At 34.3% G+C, this 22,976-nt stretch overlaps 1 protein-coding gene across 4 annotated transcripts in view; it reads right to left on the reverse strand.

Moving 5' to 3' along the window:
• AUH (AU RNA binding methylglutaconyl-CoA hydratase) overlaps window positions 1-22,976 on the reverse strand; it is a 197,635-nt gene that overhangs the window by 50,929 nt on the left and 123,730 nt on the right. For all 4 annotated transcript variants that reach the window (XM_078152831.1, XM_020976690.2, XM_078152832.1 and 1 more), the window contains 2 exons: window positions 21,063-21,155; window positions 17,418-17,474 (listed from right to left, as the gene is read on the reverse strand). In XM_078152831.1, coding sequence (XP_078008957.1) covers window positions 17,418-17,474; window positions 21,063-21,155 — 150 coding nt within the window. The remainder of the gene's footprint in view (window positions 1-17,417; window positions 17,475-21,062; window positions 21,156-22,976) is intronic.

The raw sequence follows: 22,976 nt of genomic DNA on the forward strand, positions 1-22,976 counted from the left end.
ACTGCCACTGCTGGAGGCCATAGGGGTCTGGCAGTTTACCTGATGCTGAGCCAGAGTCCTACTGCTGATATCTGGTGTCTCCCACCTGAGGCCAATGGGGTGTTTCTGAGTTTCCCCAGGGCTAAACTGAAGTGTGAGGTGGTCTGGCCTCTGGAACCTGCCTGTTTACCCAGGGATATGTGGAAGCAAATGGAAGGGGCTCAGAGCTAGTGGCTTCCTGTTTGCTTAGGCATCTGTAGGGTTTGTGTCTACCTGTTTGCCCAGGGGTATGATGAAGCACAAAGCAGTTCTCTGAACTGGAGTCTGCCCATTCCCCTGGCTATGCTGAGGCACTTTGTTGGAGGTCATGGTGTTGGTGTTTGCCTGCTCCACTGCACTGAGGTTCAGGATCTACCACTATTTTGCTGAGGCTGGGCTCGCTGCTTGCTTGCTAAAAATACTTTCTGTCCTGGACTGTGCTCCCCTTTTACCTGAGTGAGACACTTTTCCTGTTGATCTTACAAGATATTAAAGGGCTAATACAGGGATGCCCTAGAATTCTTTCTGCCTAGGTTTTTGGTCCCCTTATGATCCCTGGGCACTGGGCTGTTCCCCATCACTGATGCAGCTACAGCCTAATGCAGCTTCTGCTGCTGTGCTGCGCTCCTGGCCAGCTCTGACCCCAATATCTACCAAACTCTCTATTTAACTGCTCTGGGCTGGAAAAATTACTCACTGTAACTTTTTTTTTGGGGGGGGGGACTTTGCTGCTCAGAATTTGGTTTGGCACATTTTCTAGGTGGTTGCAGAAGAGGTTTTTGGGGAGCTGAAGCAAAGTTACTAGCTCTCACCCTGCTATCTTGATTTCTGGCAGCAGGGTTGTAAAAAGCTTCCAAAGATGAATAGAAGCACTTATAATTAATCCTAGAGGCAATAAGGAGTCATCGGATTTCACTAAGTAGAAAACTGATATGGTCAGTCACGCTATTTCTAGAGACTTACTTATCAAGTAGTATGGCATAGTGCATAGAAAAATGGCCACAGATTCTGGGCTAGGGTTCAGTTCTCTTGAAATATACTGGCTGTGTGTCCAAGGGCAAGTTATTTAACTGTTCAGTGTCCAAGGGAACTCTTTTAAGACTATAAATTATAGAGAAAGTGCTGATATAGTTGGTGCTCCAACTATAGAGGGAGTTTCCTTATAGCAATGAAATCATCAGTCTAGTACAAAAAGAAATCTCAGACTGGTCACAGGGTGACAAGTTTTTCAGCCATATCAGTTCTCAAAGACCATATGCCAAGCTACAGAGATTATATCATAGGTAAATACCCAACTCGACAAAATCATAGATCCATCAACATGTACATGATAAATTTGCAACTGGCATGATGAACTTGAAAATAGAAGTCATTTTAAGTAGTTTTAAAAACAGAATGGCACATTTTCTTGGTGTGTCTAATACATATTTGTGAATATATGCATTATATATGATACACATTCATATATACAGCCAGTGAACTTACAGATACGTCAAGGTTGTCAAGACAGTTATGTGATACAGTAGGTAAGACTATTAGACTTGGAGTAAGACCTATTTCAGACACATATTGGCTATGTGACCTTGCACAAGTCACATGATCTCTCTCACCTTTAGTTTCACCATCTGTAATATGAGGATAATAATAACATCTACCTGCTATAAGGACATATGTAAACTGCTCTGCAAGTCTTAAAGCACTACATAAATGCTAGCTACTATTATCAAGGTTGTGTGCGTGTATGTGTGAGTGTGTAACACTGGATACACACAACACCCAATTTACAGAGATATTCAAATATATATACAAATATCTTACATACACAAACACACTGAGAATATATACCATACTGCTAAGTTTTAAAAATTATTTCTAAAAATTTCAACTTTAATACGCCAGTTGCAAACACAATATAACCTTCTTATGAGGCAAATCATATATATTGCATTGTTTCTTTTCCAAATATATCTATAAATCTCATGAATAAATGTAACATCCAAGCACTCATCTAACAGGAATATAAAACAAGACTATGGGGTAAATACTGTTCAATCAGGCTTTATCTTGCTAAGGCAATGTGATTCATATAATAGTTATCTTCTAAATGCCTGAGAAACTATTCTACAAAAACTCTCCCATAAAAGATGGATTAGCACATACTGCAAATCTCTAACTGGCAAGAAATCCTGATATAAAGAGACATGACAAGGTCAAACAAATAGTGATCTAAAACATAAACTATTTAATGACAGAGATCTAAAACTGACTGTTTCACTAGCTCATAACACAAACAGAATAAAAGATTTAATAGGGAATACATTGTAAAATACTTTTCCTAAAATCATGACAGTTTATGATGCTCAAAAGCTGCTTAGTAATATAAAAGTGAAAATACTATTCATGCAGAGGCATCTGACATTTAGAGGAATTTAGAGGAAACTGACATTCTAATTTAGCTAAGTTTTAGAAAACATTATCCTCCCACACAAACTCTTAAATCTATCTTTTTCTAGAAATTATAAATATCCTAAAATATCATTTCTTTCTATTATCATCTAAATATGATAAAATATGGATTACGTGTGGCTAATTTTTCAATATCACTGTGTAGGGAAACAAACTATGTCAAATACATATTTAAAATTACTTTGTAAAAAAAATTAATGTCATATAATATTAGCAATCTCCATAATAAGGATTTGTGTGTGTATATGCACAGGCACATATGCTTAGGAAATCTTACAAAGAAAAAAATCTTGACTTTACATCTGTATTCACATAAAGTAAAGAGTTAAATAGAAAAGAATGTGCTTCCAAATATATAATGAACTTGTACTCGTCGAGACAGGGGAGGCACATGTCTGGTGTCATACTTCAATATATTTGAATCAAAATTTGATACTACCATCTCTTTTTTAGAAAAAATGTCATTTTAATAAATCAGATTTCAAGTTAATGTTCTATTTTTTTCCCTCGAGGATGGAATTAATAAGATTATAAGAATACTTCTGTTTAGTTTTTCTTCCACCAGATTTCCATACTCACAAAAGTAGTGGGCAATACATTTGAAGAAATATGAATATTATTCAGAGACTTTTTCTATGACATTTGACATAAATATTTTCTGTTTTCAAGTTCTTCCTGCATAAAACAGTTGTTTATCTGTCCATTCATAAAAAAAATTAACATTGACAGCCTTTATTCTAATTTTTTAATGCCTATCTATATCAAAGCAGTATGGCATAGTGGATAAGGAGTTGGCCCTAGAGCTAGAAAGACATGGGGTCAAGTCTAGTCTCTGAAACATACTTTAAACCTTTTTTTGCACTAGGCCAGAGGTGTCAAACTCAAGGCCAGAGGGTGAATGCTTCCCTGAACCAGACTTAAATGCACCTGAGAAATGTTTAACAAAATAAAAATACAATACAACATAAATAATGTTAATTCGTGGTCTTCTAAGTATATGCAGTAGGCAACTCTAAAACTTTAAATTACAGGGAAGATGATGACTTACATGATAGAAGCAATTTCCTATTCTGAAAGTTTCCTTATCAATGAAATTACTGGTCCAGTCCACACACTTGGCATGGTATTCGTATACTATTGGTACATGTCCTTCCTTTTCCCCTCCTTAGAATATAAGCATCTAGAGAGGAGAAACTGTTCTGAATTTGTTAACTAAAGTGCCTTGCACATAGTAGGTCTTTAATAAATGGTTGTTGAATTGATCTGACCCTCCACCCCAATAAATTCTAGTGCCTCCTTATAACTTTTCGGATCAAATACAAACCCCTATATGTGTCATTTAAAGGTCTTCACAACCTAGACTCTTCCTGTCTTTTAAGATTTCTTATAAATTAGTGCCTTTCATACAACCTAGTTGGCTGTCTCCCATGACAGTATATTCTCTCCTCACCTATTAGAATCCTTGACTTTTAAAACTCAACTCAAATGTCATCTTTTACCGCTCTTTCCTAGTCTTCCATCTGCTACTGCCATCCCCTCTAAGACTGCCTTCCATCCACTCTGAATCTCATTTATACTACACATATACACACACACACACACATACACACAAGTATGTATGTTGTATGTAGTCTTCCTCATTAAAATACAGATTCTTTAAAAAAGGAAAGGCCATTTTTTTCTTTTTTCTTATCCCTAGCACAACACATCTGACACACAGTAAGCCCCTAATAACTGGTTTCTGATTGTCAGACTGATTGAATTGAATGAATAACAAGTCAGTATTCTGTTCATAGTGAGTTACAGGTTTGTGACCAAACAAGAGATAGAGAGCATTATTAAATATAAAATAGATAATTTTTATTACATTAAATTAAAAATATTTTACATAAACAAAACCAATGCAACCAAGATTGGAAGGAAAGCAGAAAGCTGAGAAACAATCTTTATAGCAAGGGTCTCTGCTTAAAGGCCTCATTTCTCAAATATATAGAGAATTGGGTCAAATTTATAAGAATAGAAGCCATTCTCCAATTGATAAATGGTCAAAGGATATGAACAGGCAGTTTTCAGATGAAGAAATCAAAGCTATCTAATAGGCATATGAAGAAGTGCTCTGAATCATTTTTGATTAGAGAAAAGCAAATTAAAACAACTCTGAGGTACCACCTCACAACTATCAGATTGCTTAATATGACAAAAAAAAGAAAATGACAAATGTTGGAAAAGAAAAGGGAAAATTGGGACACTAGTGCACTGTTGATGTAGTTGTGAACTGATCCAACTTTTCTGGAGATCAATTTGGAACCATGCCCAAAGGGCAACCAAACTGCATACCCTTTGATCCAGCAATACCACTTATAGGTCTATATCCTAAAGACATCATCAAAAATGGAAAAAAAATCTACATATGCAAAAATATTTATAGCAACCTTTTTTGTGGTGGCAAAATATTGGAAACTGAAGGGATGCCCATCAACTGGGGAATGGCTGAACAAGCTGTGGTACATGAATGTGATGGAATTCTGTTGCGCAATAAGACATGAAGAACAGGTAACTTTCAGGAAAAAAAAAACCTGGAAAGACTTGTACAAACTGATGCAGAGTGAAATGAGCATAGCCAGAAGAACATTCTACACAGTTTCAGCAACTTTGTGTGATGATCAACTATGAATCACTCAGCTCTTCTCAGCAACACATTGACCCCAAGACAAATACAAAGGACTCATAAAGGAAAATGCTATCCACATCCAGATAAAGAACTGATGGACTCTGAATGCAGATAGAAGAATATTATTTTTATTTACTTTATTCTTTCTTGTGTTTTTTTTCCTTTAGATTTGTTTCTTCTTTCACAACTGTGACTAATATGGAAATACGCTTTACATGGTAGCACATGCATAACCTATATCATATTGCCTACTATTTTAGGAAGAGGGGAGGGGAGGGAGAGAGGAAGAAAATTTGGAACTCAAAATCTTGTAAAAATGAATGCTAAAAATTGTCTTGACATGTAATTGGGGAAAAATACTATTTTTAAAAAATCCAAAAGGATGTACATCTGTACATGCACACACATACACACACACAACTACCCTTAAATTAATAAAGGCAATCTTCCATACAGTGTGATTTGAAGCACACAGAGAAAGGAACTCTGACCTCACATATCTATCCCACTGCTTTTTTATTTTGGTAGAGTGGCTGTATTGTTGTTATTTGTCCTTTCATTTTTCAGAGGACGAATGACATAACTGGGTGATGTCTTAACTTGTTTGTTAGTTAATTGGGTTTAAGTGAGGCAGAGCTTCATAAAGTCATTATCAGCTTCACTCTGGCTTCCAGAGTCACTGAAGTCCAGTGGCAAGAAAAAAGTCAAGATTACTGGCTATTTCCCAGGATGTAGGGGATGACCTTGGTATCTTTGATGTCTGCACTCCACAGAGCCTGCTTCAGCTACCTTCGTGGCTGCTCAAATAAGTTGTTCTTTACCTCCCAGAGGAAGCCTTCACATGCTTAAGTATCCCCCTACCTCACACACTGGTTTGAAGCCTGTCAGTTCTCCTCAAGTTAGTTTAGCCCACCTGCTGAAATGGTTTTATCAGGGTGTGGCCACTGCACATGCTACAGCTTCTTGGAGCCACAAGTGAAAGCTGAGTAAGAGGTGTATACCAAAGGTGTATGAGCAGTCTTGAAAAGGGCTCAACAAATCCTTACACCAGAGGTTCCTCCCTGAACACCCCATACATCCCTGGTCTGGAAGTTAGATATACCTAGTTTCAAATACTGCTTCTAATTCATAGTAGGGCAAACCACTTAATAGTTTACTGCCCTGGGAAACTCTTTAAGATGATAAGTCACAAACAGCTGCTACTCCCTATCAGTGAAGGGAAGTTCTATATTGGGAATCCAAGGCACTTAGGAAATCATATGTGCAAAAAATTTTGATTTTAGTGTATGAAATGTCACCATGAATTATTCATTTATTTAGGCCTACAGGCTTTGTATGTATGGGACAGTAGTGGCAGGTGTCGGGGATGGGGTACCCACCCACGTGCCAATTTTAAAAAGACAAATGCATTTTTAGTTAATTTGAGTATTTATAACAGTCAAAATAATTTACTCATTCGAAGTCATTCTTTTTTTTTGGGGGGGGGGGAGCCTAGGCTAGGCTAGGGTTAAGTGACTTGCCCAGCTAGTAAATGTTATATGTCTGAGGTCACATTTGAATTCAGGTCCTCCTGACTCGAGGGCCGGTACTCTATCCACTGCGCCACCTAGCTGCCCCACAAAGTCATTCTTAAAACAGTGCTGCTGTTATGGTGTGCAGTGTTCTCTTGGTTCTGTTTCTTTCATTCTTCATTATTTCATGCAAGTCTTTCCATATTTTTCTAAGATCACTGAGCTCATCATTTCTTATGGCACAGTAGTGTTCCATCACAGTCATATATCACAACTTGTTCAGAAACATATGCATCCTCTGCATCCAGAGGAAGAAATGATAAACAGATGTATAGGATAATTTTACATACATATGTATTTGTGTCTAGTGGTAGCCATTTCTAGGTCCGATGATAGGGAGGTAGGAAAGAAAAAAGGGGAAAAAACCATGATAATTTTGTTGTATATTTGAAAGGAATAGCAAGTTGTGTATAGCAGATTTGCAGTTTCATGTGCAATCATCTTTTCAACTGTTATGTTATGGAAATGCTTGTTTTATTCCATAAATGCAAAGATGCTGGAGTGGTCTGAAATTTCCTTGTCCAGTGGATTACGGCAAACAGAGGTTAAGTGACTTGCCCAGGATCACACAGCTAGTTAAGTATCTGAGGCCAGATTTTAATTCAGGTCTTCCTAACTCCAGGCTCAGCACTCTATTCACTAAAGCCATCCAGATGCCCAGTTTTGATGATTACTGCTTTGTAATACAGTTTGAAATCTGGAACTGCTAGGTTACTTTCTTTAACATTTTTTTTCATCGATTCCCTTGATATTGTTCACCTTTTATTCTTCCAGATGAATTCTGTTACTATTTTTTTCTAGCCCTGTAAAATAATTCTTTGGCAATATAAATATAGCAATGAAAAAGAAAAGTTAACTTAGGTAGAATTGTCCTTTTCATTATTACTGACCTGGTCTACCCATGAGCAATTAATATTTCTCCAACTATTTAGATCTACCTTTGAGTGAAAAGCGTTTTGTAATTGTGATCCTATACTCCCTGGGTTCATCTTAGCAGGTAGACTCCCAAGTATTTTATGTTGCCTGCAGTTATTTTAAATGGAATTTCTCTAGTATATAGAAATGCTGATGATTTATATGGATTTATTTTATATCCTTCAACTTTGAGGAAGGTGTTAATTGCTTCAACTAGTTTTTTAGTTGATTCTCTAGGGTTCTCTAGATATATCACCATATCATCTGCAAAGAGAAATAGTTTTGTTTCCTCACTGCCTATTTTTATTCCTTCAGTTTCTGTTTCTTGTCTTATTGTTAAAGCTGTGGTGGTGATAAAAGACATCCATACCTCACACCTGATTTTATTGGGAGAGCTTCAAGTTCATTCCTATTACAGATCACATACTTACAATAAGTAAGATTATTTACTCTTGGTTTTAGAAAGACACTACTTCTCATTTTGCTTAGTGGCATTGTAGATAGAGCACCAGGCCTGGAGGCAGGAAGACTCATCTTCCTAAGTTCTAATCTAGCCTCAGACACTTACTAGCTATGTGACCTTCAGGAAGTCACTTAACCCTGTTTGCCTTAGTTCCTCATCTATAAAATGTGCTGGAAAAAAAAATCACTCCAGTATCTTTGTCAAGAAAACTCCAAATGGGGTCACAAAGAGGTGGATGTGACTAAAAAAACTGAACAACAAAACTTCTTATTTTAAAAAAGGCTCCATGAATTCCTGTGTTTTCTACTTCAAAAAAAATAGGAATGGGTGTTGTATTTTGTCAAATGCTTTTTTGGCATCTATTGATACAATCATATGATTTTTGATGTTACTGTTATTTACATATTCAATTATGCTGATAGATTTCCTAATACTGAAGCAGCCATGCACTCCTGGTATAAATTCCACTTGGTCATAGTATATGATCTTTGTGATATATTGCTTTAACCTCCTGACTAGTATTTGACTAAAAATTTTTGCAGTGATATAAATTAATGAAACTGTTCTATAGCTTGTTTTTGTTTTTTTTAATGTTTTTGTTCTCCCTAGTTTATGTATCAAAATGAAATTTGTATCATAAAGAAATTTGGTAGCACTGTTTCACCCCCTTTTTTAATAGTTCATATAGTATTAGGATTAATTGCTCCTTAAATGTTTGGTAGTATTCAATTGTGAATCTAACTGGTCCTGTTAATCTGAGTTAATATTTATGTAAACACCCATCCATTTCATTTAAATTAACAGTTTTACTGGCACATAATTGGACATAATAACTTTTAATAATTGCTTTAATTTCATCTTCGTTGGTGGTGCATTCACCATTTTCACATTTGATACCAGTAATTTGTTTTTTTTCTTTCTTTTTTTAAATCAAATTAATGGGCTAATTTTTTTTTTCACAAAACAAAGTCCTACTTTTCTTTATTCAATGATTTTTTTTAACTTTCAGTTTTATTAATCTTTATTTTGATTTTTAGGATTTCCATTTTTGTGTTTAATTAGGGATTTTAAACCTTTTCTTTTTCTAGCTTTTTCCCCCCATGCCCAATTCATTGATCTAGTCTTTCTACCTTTTACTGATGTACTCATTTAGAGTTTTCATTTTGGGATGTCTTTCAGGTGATAATCTATTATTCTGCTCCAGCCTTTTAATTCTGTGTGTCTATGTCTGTGTCTGTTGTATGCAAAATATTGTTAGATTGTGGTTTCTAATCCATTCTACTAACCATTTTCATTTTACGGGTTAGCTTTATACTGATAAAGATCTAGACCAAGCAACCCAAAGATAGCAAGGGCTGATGAGGGAAAGCTAATTGAGCTTTTTGTTACTCCGAAGTTAGATGAATTTAGGTTCAATTAAATCCCAGAGCTAAAGTCTGTAGATTATGTTTAAATTACATCTAGAGAACTGTTTCTGCCCTCCCCAATATATCTGTCATCAGGGCAATGTGTTCAAAACTGCAAAAATATATATTTTTTTAAGACAATACGATCAGGGCTTTCATATCATAACTTTAAATATTATTACTTTAGGATTTCAGTGATTTGTTTAAAATGTACATTAACATTGTAAAAACATTGTTTTTAATAAGTAATGTTGGTGAAAGGTGTGAGAGAAATACAGCTCTCTTGATTTGTAAATTATTGTTAACTCTCTCTGGATTCTAAATGATGATGAGAAGCAGGACAAACAAGGAGGATCTTAGTGCAATACCTGGAACACAGTAACAACTTAATCAATGCTTGCTGATTGACTTTAAGAAATTAATATAAAAAAAGGGAAAAAAACCCAAACCAATAGTTTTATGACCCTGGGCAAGTCAATTAACCCCTACTGCCTCACCAAAAGGAAAAAAAAATTAGCATGATGAACACAGTGAGGCATATAATTGCAAAATAAGTGATGAAATGTGGAGTGAGTAAAATTAAGAGAACAATAGCCACAATGACTACCACAATGTAAATGTAAGACCAACAATAAACATTAAAACAGAAAGTTCTTTTGACCAAGTTCTTCTCCAAAGAGAGAAAGAAGATGAGAAAGTACTATCCTCCTTTCTTTGAAGAGATGGGAGGGCTGTGAGTGGGAAATGCTGCAAAAAATATCAGACTTTTTTGACATGTTGGTTTGTTGTTTAGTGGTTTTAGTCCTATCTGACTCTTTGTGACCTCATTTGGGGTTTTCTTGGCAAAGATGCTGATATGATTTGCCATTTCCTTAGTTTTTGTTCAGCTGTTTTCTTTTTCTTTTTTTTTTATTCAAGAGTTCTTTGAAAAAAAGCAAACAAAATAAAAAAGTATAAAAAATCAAGACATACAAATAATCTTGAAAGGAGGGTGGCAATGGATTACATAAAAATTACCCAAAAAACCCTGAAATTATACATGCACACATATAATTCAGAATCTTAATTTCATATAAGTTAGAACTTTATTATTCCAAATGATTTTTTTTGCACATTGAAACTGAAGCAGAATCTTTTCCTAATTCACGATAAAAACTGGATACTATTACAGCAAAACATCACCAAAGAATTTAAGACAATGTTGCAATTTAAAAGAATGCATGGTTTGTATTCTGCATATCAATTATTCTTTTAATAGTGTGAAAAGGTAAAAGCACTGGTTTAAAACTTTTTTAACATCTGTGATACTAAAATGTATTTCAATAAATGTTGCCCAAATTAAAATGAAATTAAAATCCTAAAAATCAAACAACCATTAGAGGTAGTTTAACTTGTCATAATATTTATCAAGTAAAAATTGGGTTTGGGGATTTTTTTGTTTGTTTTTGCTTAAGTAGTTGCTTCTATAAGCTGTGAGCCCTTTCAAACCATGATGAATCTTCCAACAACTAGGCTGAATAGAAACTAATCACTTAATAGGGTGCCCATGACGATTTTCTTTTTTCTCCGACTTTGTAAAGCTAGGGACAGACTGTTGTCGTTAACAAGCTGGTGAATAAAGAAACTCCAAGGCACTGGAAATTATATCCATGAAATAAAAATTAACTTTTTAACTATACACTTAAAAAGAGCAAACAAATCTTGCAATGTAAACACATGCAAAAGTCAGTGACTGAGAAAAGAACCACAATAAGTCTTTTGAGAAAAAGAATAAAAAATAGTTTCCTAAAGAGAGTAGAAGCTTTTAATTCATTTTTCTGTGGTAATTAGAATGAAACCCTGAGGGAATTTAAAAGAAAATCAAGGAATAATTTCTACTAGTGATAAGAGTATATATTTCATGGTTTGGAGACAGATTAGGAAGTAAAACAATGAAATTTAAAGTTATTTTTAACATTTCATTCAGAAATGCTAACAAAAAGATTAAAATATGTGCAATTTTGAGGAAAAGGACCTATATGTACAAAAATATTTATAGCAGCTCTTTTTATGGTGGCAAAGAATTGGAAATTGAGGTGATGCTCATCAATTGGTGAATGGCTGAACAAGTTATGGTAGATGAACGTATAGTTTTAGAAAGACTTACATAAATTGATGAAAAGTAAAGTGAACAGAATCAGGAAAACACTATATACAGTAACAGCATTTTTTTTTCATGATTACCAACTGTGAAACACGTAGCTACACTAATCAATACGGTGATCCAAAGCAATGCCAAAGGACTCACAAAGAAAAATGCTAACTACCTCCAGAGAAAAAACTGAACTCTGAGTGCAGAACAAAGCACACTTTTTTTTTACTTACCTTCTTTTTTGCTTAAAAAACAAAACAAAACAAAACCATGGCTAATAAAGAAATATGTTTTACACAACTTCACATGTATAAGTGATATATTGCTTGCCTCCTCAACGGATGGGAGAAGGGCCAGAGGAAGGGAGAGAACTGGAAACTCAAAATTTTTTAAACTGAATGCAAGATAAAAAAATTTTAAAACAAATAAAAAATATATGCAATTTTACTATTAAAAGTCCTTTAAAATCATACCAAATGCAACCTCTGCAATAATCTCTACTGACTTAAAATGTTTAAGCCTGCTTTAAAAAATATTAAAAAAGAGGATTCTGGGAAGACGGCAGAGTAGGTCAGAAAATTCCAAGCTCTCAAGATTTTCCTCCAAAAAGAGATGAAACAGCACCTCAGGGCAAACAGCGAGCTCTAAAGATAAATAAGGGAAGGGGCAAATCTGAGGTCCTGGGGAAGATCTGAAGAAAAACTCCATGAGATGTGTGGTCCCTAAACACATCCAGGCTAAGGAACCCTTAAGCAGCAAGCCATGAGGCTAGCTGGTTCCTCCCAGGCAACAAGAATTTTTACCCCCAGGGGAGTGGGGAGTCTAAGCGAGGAACCTCTGCTGACAAGGAATGCCAGACCCAGCTGTGCTGCTGAGACAAGGCTTGCAGCAAGAAACCAGCACATGCTGGTGAGTGCAGAAGCAGCTGGGCTGGGACTCAGATGGCTATGGGCACTTACTTACAGGGGGCTGGAGGTTGTGGTTTGGGACCAAGGTCGGAGAGGAGAACTAAAGGAGTTATCTGAGGCCATAGACACCCCCCCCCCATACCCCAGGACTAGAAGTGACAACAAAAAATTAAGCTATTACCAAAAAAAAAAATGCACAGGCAAAGGAGAAAGAATCCAACCACAAAGAGTTCCTATGAGAATCGAGAAGACTGGGGTTCATCTTCAGAGGAAGATACAGAAGCAAAGAAACCCTCTTCTACCCCAAAGAGTAATGTCAAATGGTCACCTGCCCAAAAAGAATTCATAGGACAACTCAAAGACTTTAAAAATCAAATGAGAGAGATTGAGGAAAAACTAAAAAAAAAAATTCAAGAAAAACAAGATTATGAAAGTCAATCAATTAGAAAAGGAGATCTAGACTCTTAAGGAAAAAAACTCCTTAAAAATAAAAATTGGGCAAGGGGAAGTCAGTGCAGTTATGAGACTAAGAAATGACAAAACAAAATATAAAGAATGAAAAAATAGAAGAGAATGGGAAACATCTCATAAGAAAAGCGACACAAGAAGAGAAAATATAAGAATAATTGGACTACCTGAAAGTTATGACCAAAGAAAGAGTCTTTATATAATAATACAAGAAATAATTAAAGAAAATTGTGCTGAAGCATTAGAACAAGAGGGGAAAGTAAAAATAGAAAAATTCCACTCATACTACCTGAAAAGAGATTCTACAAGGAAAACCCACAGGAATATTATAGTCAAATTCTGAAACCTCTAGCTCAAAGATAAAATATTACAAGCAACAAGAAAAAATCAATTTACATATGTCTGTGCCACAATTCGAATCACAAAAGACCTAGCAATGGCAACACTAAAAGACTAAAGGTCTTGGAACACTATATATCTAAAAGCAAAAGAACTGGGGTTCTGGCTGAAAATCTCATATCCAGCAAATCTAAGCATAATCCTGAATGAAAAAAAAAACAGATATTTAAAAAACGATCAGACTTTTAGGACTTTGTTAAAAAAAAAACAAACCTGAACTTATAAGAAGATTTGACATACAAGAGCCAAGAGAAATACAAGGTACATACCAAAGACTAATCACAAGAGACTCAATAAGGACAGACTATTTATTTTTCATGTATATAAAATGTAAAAACTATGTCTAAGATTGTTATTAGCAACTGGGTAGTTCATAAGAAAGACTGAGGTAGACCTGAAGTATGATATGACTTCAAAAAGTAAAACCATTCAGGAATAGCTAAAAAGAGTAATTATCTTATACAAATGAGGTGCCAGAGGAAGAACTAATACAGAGGAATTAGATGGGGGAGGGTGGCTGTTAGTTCTGGAAACCTACTTTCTTCAGGAATGGGTTCCAGAAGGAAAAAAAAAATATGTACACACACAAACACACATACACACGCACAATTCTTGGACAGTATGTACAATTCTACAGTTAATATTCATCAAAGGTTCAGAGTTTAGGTCAGTAGTCTCAGAAAATCATTTTCCTTGACCACTCCCTTCTAAGAATTTTCTTTTCTTTTTAGTCAAAGGTAAATTCAATACTTTCTTTCTTCTTTAGTTGCTAACCTTTACCCTAATCTAGCCAAGGCTAGGGGAAATTTGGCACTGCTGTTCAATGGATTAATCAAGAGCTTTTCATCTTTGTCTAGTAATATCCCCAATATCATCATTAGGGAGAGAATGGAGTGCCCCTATTCAACCTTTATCTAATTTTCTAAAAGACAGTGAAAGTGAAATAAAGACTGATTAAGAGTTTCCCAGTCATATTAGATGAATGACTTCAGAATTAATTACAAACTTAATATTATTTTGTAACATGTAACCTAATGAGGCAAAGACTGTTTCTATACATCTTCCTATTGGTAAAATAAAACATGATAACAGAAATAAAAATAATTTAAAAGTATCACTCATTATAAAAATACAGTTATTTAGTATTCTCAATTGAGTAAAACATTACTACAGAAAGCAGACAACTTTTAGTATTTAAGTACTTGTTTGCATTCTCCCAAAAAGAGAAAGAATGGAGACTGTGTTACTTTCTCAACAATAAAACAAAAGGATATAATACAAATTTCTGTTATGCCAAATTCCTCATAATTATGGAATATACATTTAGCAAGGCTCTGGAATAACCATTTAAAAATTTCCTTTTTCAATTTTTAGCTGTTATTTTCAAGCTCTGAAATAAAGTATTAACATTTAAAAACTTTCTCTAATAATTCACAAGGCCAATCAAATAATTGTCCTTGTCTATGAGGCAATTTTATCTGGCATATTTGATTATTAAGATCTATTTAAAAATATGCTTAGGCACAGCTCATCCTTTTCTTCTCAATTTCCTCTTCCTTTTTCTGGATGTACAATATTGATTCATTAACATTGAACTCATGGCCAACAGCACTATAATTTGTGCCTGAACAAAACTTATCTAACACACTTGGCATTTTCGCTGAAAGGTATGTCACATTTTTCTTATGCTTAGGAACAATACACAGCAACTTGAGCATAACACTTGGGGGCCATTTTAAACAGCTAAACTACCAACAAAAAGCACAAAAATACAAAAAAATCCTGCACTAAATTAGACAGTGAAAAGGATTTACAGTATGAGAGGTGAAACAAGAAGGCAGAGCTTCACTTTGTTCAAAATCAGCTGGGAATGTACTTGGGTCACTCAAATTTTTCACCACTGTGCATGTCTATAAAAATCCATGACAGCAGTATTGATTTTAGAGTTACAAATAAATTTTGGTGAGGATGATGATGATGATGATGATGATAACATTTCTGCAGCACACACTATGTGCCAGACACTATGCTAAAACACTTTCCAACTCCTGTCTCATTTGATCTGCACAACCCTGCCAGGTGATATTATTATCCCTCCCTCTTCTCTCTCTTCCCTGAGATGGTAAACAGTCCAACGTAGGTTATACATGTGCAGTCATGTAAAACATTTCCATATTAGTCATTTTGTATAAGATGACTCAAAGAAACAAAAAAATTAAAGAAAGAAAGTGAAAAACAGCATACTTCAATTTGTATTCAGACAATATCAGTTTTTTCTCTGGAGGCAGACAGCATGCTTCAAAATAAGTCCTTTGGGATTGTCTTGGATCATTGTATTGCTAAGAACAGCTAAGTCAAAGAACGGACATTTTAATGAAACAAACCTTCCTGATATAAAGACTGGGACTGAGTAGAAACTTTGAAATACAAACATGAGAACAAAGAGAAACATAAAAAGGGAAAATATATGTAAGCAATCAGGAAAAAAAACTTTATAAGGATGCAATATTTCCACTCTAACTGGGAAACAGGGAAACCATGCAAATGTCCTGAAGGGTCAAAAGGATTCATGGAGTCAAATAAAATGGAGGACTCGAATTTTTGTCATGTTTTGAAGATCTTAAAAGAAAAAAAGGAGGGGGACTTACTTTCTCACATAATCAGGGGACACAAGTAGAAGTGTGCAGACAAGGAAAGGGTAGGGAGAATGCCATTTGAAACTCATTTTTAAAAAATGCTAAATGACCAGAACCAGAACAACAATTTATAAAATAACACCATTGTAAAAAAAGTGAACAATTCTGAACGACTTCAAAACACTTATCAATCGAATGATTAACCATTACTCCAGAGGATGGGTGATTTAGCATATTACCCAACTCCTGACATAACCTCCTAAGAGGTGATGAGACTAGGTATGCAGAGTGAGACATTCTTTCTTGGACATGGCTAATTTGGAAATATGTTTGACAACTGGCATTTGCTGCAAGGGTTTTTTTTTTTCCCCTGTTCTTCCCTTGTACCCTACTAAAGGGGATGAAGTGGGAGGTAAGAGCAAGAGAGGTCAGATATTTATTAATTGCAAACAATAAATAATGAATAAAATAAAATTCAATTTAAAAATTTATTAAAACAGTCTAATTTATACATTTAGTCTTTTTTTGTTTCTTTTTAGCAGAGCACTATTTTTACTAACTTGTGTTTAATTCTTCTATTTTAAAAACTGGGATTAAGAGTGGTATTATGAAAAGGAATATTATTCTTTAACTCACAAAAGTACTAAATAGTAAATTACTCAGTACAATAAATGTTACTACATATTAATCTAAAGAGTCTTCAATCTTACTATATACTATGTTATTTTAACTTCTACCCAGTTCTTAGAGAGGTAGAGAAATATCTTTGTAAGACCCAAAAATGCTGAATGGTTTCTGGAAGGGGGAAGAGAAGAACTGCTAGGTGATGTCCCTGAAATATAAAAAACAAAAGGAATAAAACATTTATTTTAAAAAAGAAATATTCCTATGCATAAATATGTCAATATGTCCAATGTCTCCATTCATTTTCACAATCCCATACTTATTTCCCTTCACGTGACAAATGCACAAAAGAGTACCCTCGTAGTATCAGAGAAATAGAGCTGGAAGGGAACATAGGAGCCACACAGTAAAATTCCATCATTTACAGATGAAGAAACTAAGGCACTGAAGGGTCATGCTACTTGCCCAAGCTCACACAAGAACTAAGTAGCAGAGCTAGGATTTGAGCCAATGTCTTTGGACTCAAAATCCGACACTTTTTCACTAGATCATACTGCCTTCAGAAATAAGTGGTATAACTTCTAAGATCATTGGTGGTCACTTTTATAGTAAAAGTTAAAATGAGTATATAAGTGGAAAAACATTTTTCTTATTTTTTTCAATAAACTATGACCAGATAGATGAATTTCCTCTTTATACAAAAAAGCTACTGCCTTTAAAAAAAAAAGACTAACTTCATACCTGCACCAGGAATGATGGCCAATTTTGTTTCGACCAAGCCCATTTTAGCAGAAGAAGCTATAAAACAAAAGAAAAACAAAATCTGAAGTACATTTTTATTACATTAAGAAGTTTATAACAAAAGATTTTAGAACAATTTGATAAGTCACTAAAATGCCTTACAATGACATAAAAAAAGCATCTGACTATGTAAATGTCCCAGTGAAGTTGCACATATTTAAAGACCCAAGCAACTCTCTCAAATGAGAACAGTTCAGCACTAAATAATTATTATATGCAAGATGACTACTACAGTAAGTAAATTATCAGGCCTGACAACTTGTTATATGAAGACACAGAAATGAGACCATCTCTTACTTGTGATTCAGAAGGACTGTGACCTAAGATAAAAGGTCTGTTTCTAATGATTGTGAACACTTTAACTGCTTTAGGATCAAACAATTTAATACACTATTTATTTTTATCTTTTTAAAGGAGTTAATATTCTTTTTTAAGTCACGTATTTTTAAAAATTTTATTACACAGAAAATATAGTATGATTTCAAAATATAATTTAATGTAATTTTAAAAAATACAAATAGTATCCACTTTAGATCCTATGCACTTAACACATTAAAAAAAAATATTCCCCATTCATTACCAATAATAGCAATATCAATAGCAGTCCTACCCTGTCAAGGCAATACACTGAAATATATGTATGTATGGATGTATGTACACACACATCCATACATATATATATATATATATATATATAATATATATATATATATATATATATATATGTCCATCCATCCATCTGTCTGTCTGTATTGCTTTTTTAGTAGCAAGTGGATGTAGTATATTTTCATCATTTCACTTGGGCAGTATGGTTTAGAGCTGGTGTTTAACTCAGCACATCACTGCACAAAAATAAATTATACTGAAATAAATGCATATCACACCATAAATATTCTTTATTTTTTGCTTCTTTTGTCTTCTAATGTCTTTTCTGTTATAAACACTTCTCCCAATTGAGCAAATGTTAAAACAAAACATAAAAAATAAAGCCTTTAATACACATGCATAGTTTGGCAAAAACAAATTCCCAAATTAACCACATCCAAAAATGTGTGTCCCTTCCTTTTAAGTTAATCACCTGTCTGTTAGAAAGTGAGTGACATGCTGCATATTTATTTTTTGGACTCACAGTTTATCACTGATCAGGTTTCTAAAGTCTTTCAAAATTGTTTTCCTCCATAATGTATCATTATATACTATAAATTTTTCTCCTAGTTTCACTTGCTTAGCTTTGCATCAGAACAATTATGTATTCTCTAGTGCAAGAATGTTTCCCTACAACCAAACAACTTAACTATTTAGAAGACTTACTAACAATTTCTCAGGACCAATAACCACTTACTTTTCAACAAAGGGTTCCTATAATTCTAAGAGCTGAATAAGTCAAGATTCCTTTTTTTCATGACCTATGGACACTTTTATAACATCTTAATTTTTTTTAGTGATATACCCACAAACAACCTATTTTCAGAATCTGTTTATTATAAATGATAACATATACAGTTTTTTAAAGTTTAATTCCAAGAGTTAAAGTCTAAAAATGTTAAAGAAAACAACCAAAAGAAACAATGCCAAAGTAAACAAGATGGGGGGAGGGCGCACAAGCTTTTTTATCTTTCTCTATAGTAGACACTTAATAAATGCTTGTGGACTGACTAAATTTTTAAAAAGGCATTAACTAATATGAAAAGTATGTGACCTCTACTTTCAGAAAAGACTGTTCAGAGGTGGTAAATACCAGAAAGGAAGGGGGGAAAGGAGGAGAAAGAGATTATGAAACAAAGTGAAGCAGTGGATAGGGGATTCATTAACAACTCATTTTTTTCAATACCTTAGAAAAGTACTATTTCCCTTCATTTCCCATGTAAGTTTTAAAGTTGTAAAGGAAACCATAACAAACAGGAGAGGGCAGCTTCACCAAGCCAAGAGGTGGTAATGATTAGTCAAGAACATAACCAGAATCAATGTCAGGACATGGACTGTGAATTATTCAACTTTGTGCCCTATACAGTGCTTAGTAAAGAGGCTTGCAAAGGGTAGGCAATCAATAATTGTTTTTTTTTAAATAAATGGGAGATAAAAGATGGAAGCAGAAAATAATGTTAAGACTGACCATAGAACTTACAGTAAAAGTGAGGTCAAGAATAAACCTTTTTACCCAGAAGTTTCATTACTAGGCATATACTCCAAATAGGTCGCTAATAAAAAAGAAAACCCTCATAAATAATGCAAAATATTTATGGCAGGATTTTTTGTGGAAACTAGAAACAAAGTAGATTTCCACAGAATGGGGACTGGCTAAACAAAAGCTGGCTCAGGAATGTAATGGAATATTGCTGTGCTATAAGAAACAATGAATATAATGAAAAATGGGCAGGGAAGATGCAAAGTGAAGTAAATATAGCCAAGAAACCAATACACACAATAAAAACAATAATGTAAATGGAAAAAGCAACCATAAAACAATAAAAAATGAATGTTATAAATTACAAATAAGCATGACTTCAAAAAAGAGATACGAAAAGAAACCTCTCCCCATTTCTTTCCAGAGGTGAGGAAGGGGACCCACAGGAGTAGAACACTACTTATATTATCAAGATTTTTTTCAAGGTATTGGAAGGTTTTCCTAATTTTTTTCTTCTTCTTCTATTTTCTTTTAAAAAATTATTTATTATATGATATGGGGTAGTTCTCTGGGATAGATAAGGCAAAAGAAAAATTTAGACAATGGAAAATTCGACAAATGGAAAAATTAGAAACTGTAAATTTTTCTAATAATTTTGGAATAATAAATAAATAAATAAAAATAACAAAACTGGAAAAAATTACACAACGTAAAAACATATGTATCTCTAAAATTTATTTCATCAGAAGAAAATAACATAGAATTTTAAAAAGCAGTCTATAGAGATTTGCAGTATTTTATATGTATATGTATATATAAAATTTTTCTTGTTCTACTTTGTACATGGAAATATATTTTCTTTGTGTTTCTGTTAGTTATATTAAGAATTTTTTAAAATTAAAATTTAAAAAGATACAAACTATAAAAAAAAAGTGGCTCAAGTTTAGTGGTCAATATTTTCTTAGCTAGACTCTATGCCACACCTAACTTATCATCCTAAGAAGTCCAAATATAATCTAGCCCATCAGGAAGGTTGTAACTAAATTGGACTGAAAAAACTGAATGTATGATTTTGGGAATGAACTGAAAATAAATGTAACTCTTGACAATGTCCTTCCCAGAGTAAGAATGAGTTTGGTCTTCCCATGCTCTATTTTAATAGGCCATATTCATACTTGCTAAAAGGGCAGCTAGGTGGCACAATGGATAGAGTACCAGGCCTGGAGTTAGGAAGACTTATCTTCCTGAGTTCAAAACTGTCCTCAGATGCTTACTAGCTATGTGACTGACCTGGGCAAGTTATTTAATACTATTTGCCTTAGCTTAGCTTCCTCATCTGGAAAATGAGCTGGAGAAGGAAATGGAAAACCGCTCCAATAACTTTGCCAAGAAAACCCTAAATTGGGTCACAGAGCTGGACACAACTGAAATGACTTAGCAATAACAACAACAATTCTTACCTGCTACTCTTATGTCACATGCCAAAGCCAACTCCAGGCCACCACCCAATGCAATCCCATCTATTGCTGCAATAGTTGGCATTGGAAGATTAGCTGTAAGAAAAAGTACCATTTAACATTTTATCAGAAAACAAAACAAAACAAAAAAAGCCAATCATATTACTTAAATATTCATTTAACATTTCAATAAAAACATAGTTCCATAGTAAATGAAACTATATTACTAACCAATAATAATAGTCAAATTTATTAGTTAATAAACATTATTAAGCCTAAAACAAAATTATACTTTACATGAAAAGTCTTAGTATAAGATATCATAGTGGGTAGTACATGTAATCCTTAGGCCTTGGGCCTAATGTGTTGACTAGGCCACATGTAATTGTTAGAAATCGAGACACATATAAAGTACCTACTTATGATTATATAACATAAAAAACCAAAATACGTATATATGAGTGCTACAATAGGATATTGTCCTTTAGAGAAATTCAGCCTATTCAGTTACCAAATTAGGAACCAGAATCCTACCCACTTCAAGGATTGGTTAAATGCAATTTAAAAAAAAAACCTGTTTTTGGTAATGTGACATATCTCAAATAAGTCAGCACTGAAGGGAGAACAGAGTACTCTTTGAACCTGAAGAAGTCCTCAATCCCACATAGGCAGCTGTTGCTACTCTGCTAGGCTCTTCTCTGGAGGAAACTTATGGGAAAAATTGACCTGAGAGGCTGTATTCATCAAAATCAGTCCCTGCAGGTATCCGTATTGATATTATCTAATAAAATATTTGTTTTTTGTTTTGCCATTTGCTTAGTTGACTGAACCAGTACTGGAAAGGGTAGCCAGAGAAGCTGTGTTAGGAGGGAGCCAGATTTCAATGAGTACAAGAACTCTGAGGGAGTGAAAAAGGAAAAAGTTTTAAGATGAAATCTAATTTGTTACCTCTGAAGCAGCAATTTCCAAGAACTCAGTGGGAGGGTTGGGTAGCTCTAGAGTGGGAGGTTGAGAGGTTGTGTTCAGGGGAGTACAGAGGGGCAAGGCTATGTTGAGGGGGACAGGTATAAGGGTGTATGCTCCTTGAGGCTTGAACAATGAAAACTAGGAATTTGAGATCATGGGGGTGGTTTGAATGGGTTGGTTATAAGAAGATGGAAGTATGTTAATCACTGAAGAAAGAGTTCTGGTAAGTTATAATTTTCTATATTTCCTTTTTAAAAATTTTTTTAAGTTATCATTTTTCAGAGGGGACAGCTGGTTCTTGCATAGCAGACCTGATCCGTTACTGGAATGTACTCAAAGTTTTACTAGCTTGCTAGAACCTGTCAGTAGAACAGGTTAGGGGCACAATATACAGAAGAAAAAGAATATAGCAATATAAAGTTTGATAAACTCAGACTCTACTTTACTGAGATTAGGACTTCCTATCTGGCAAAAAACTGGACAGCAATTTGACTGAAATTAGATTTTGAATAATACCTCACAACACCTTCCAAGAAAGAAGGGGGAAAAAATAAGCATTTATTAAGTGCTACTATCTGCCAGGCTCTGTTGCTAAGTGCTTTACGCATATTATCTCATTTAATCCCCACAACAACCTTAAAAGGCAGATGTGCTATTATTACCCTGATTTTACAGTTGAGGAAGCTGAGGCAGAAAGAAGTTAAGTGACTTGCCTAGGGTAACATAGCTAGTAAATGTCAAGCAGAATTTGAACTCGGATCTTCCTGACTCCAGACCTAGTGCTCTTCACTGTGCTACACAGCTGCCTCAAGATAGGAGCCAAATGGATACATAACAGATATATAACATAATAGAAATCCTATCATAAATCAGAAGAAGAGAGGCGGTACAAAATACATTGAAAATCTACGTATAAGGGAAGAGTTCATGATTAAACAAGGGAAAGGGAGG

Source organism: Phascolarctos cinereus, unplaced genomic scaffold (genome assembly GCF_003287225.1).
Source record: "Phascolarctos cinereus isolate Bilbo 61053 unplaced genomic scaffold, phaCin_HiC Scaffold_4;HRSCAF=312, whole genome shotgun sequence".
In the NCBI taxonomy this organism is placed as follows: domain Eukaryota; kingdom Metazoa; phylum Chordata; class Mammalia; order Diprotodontia; family Phascolarctidae; genus Phascolarctos; species Phascolarctos cinereus.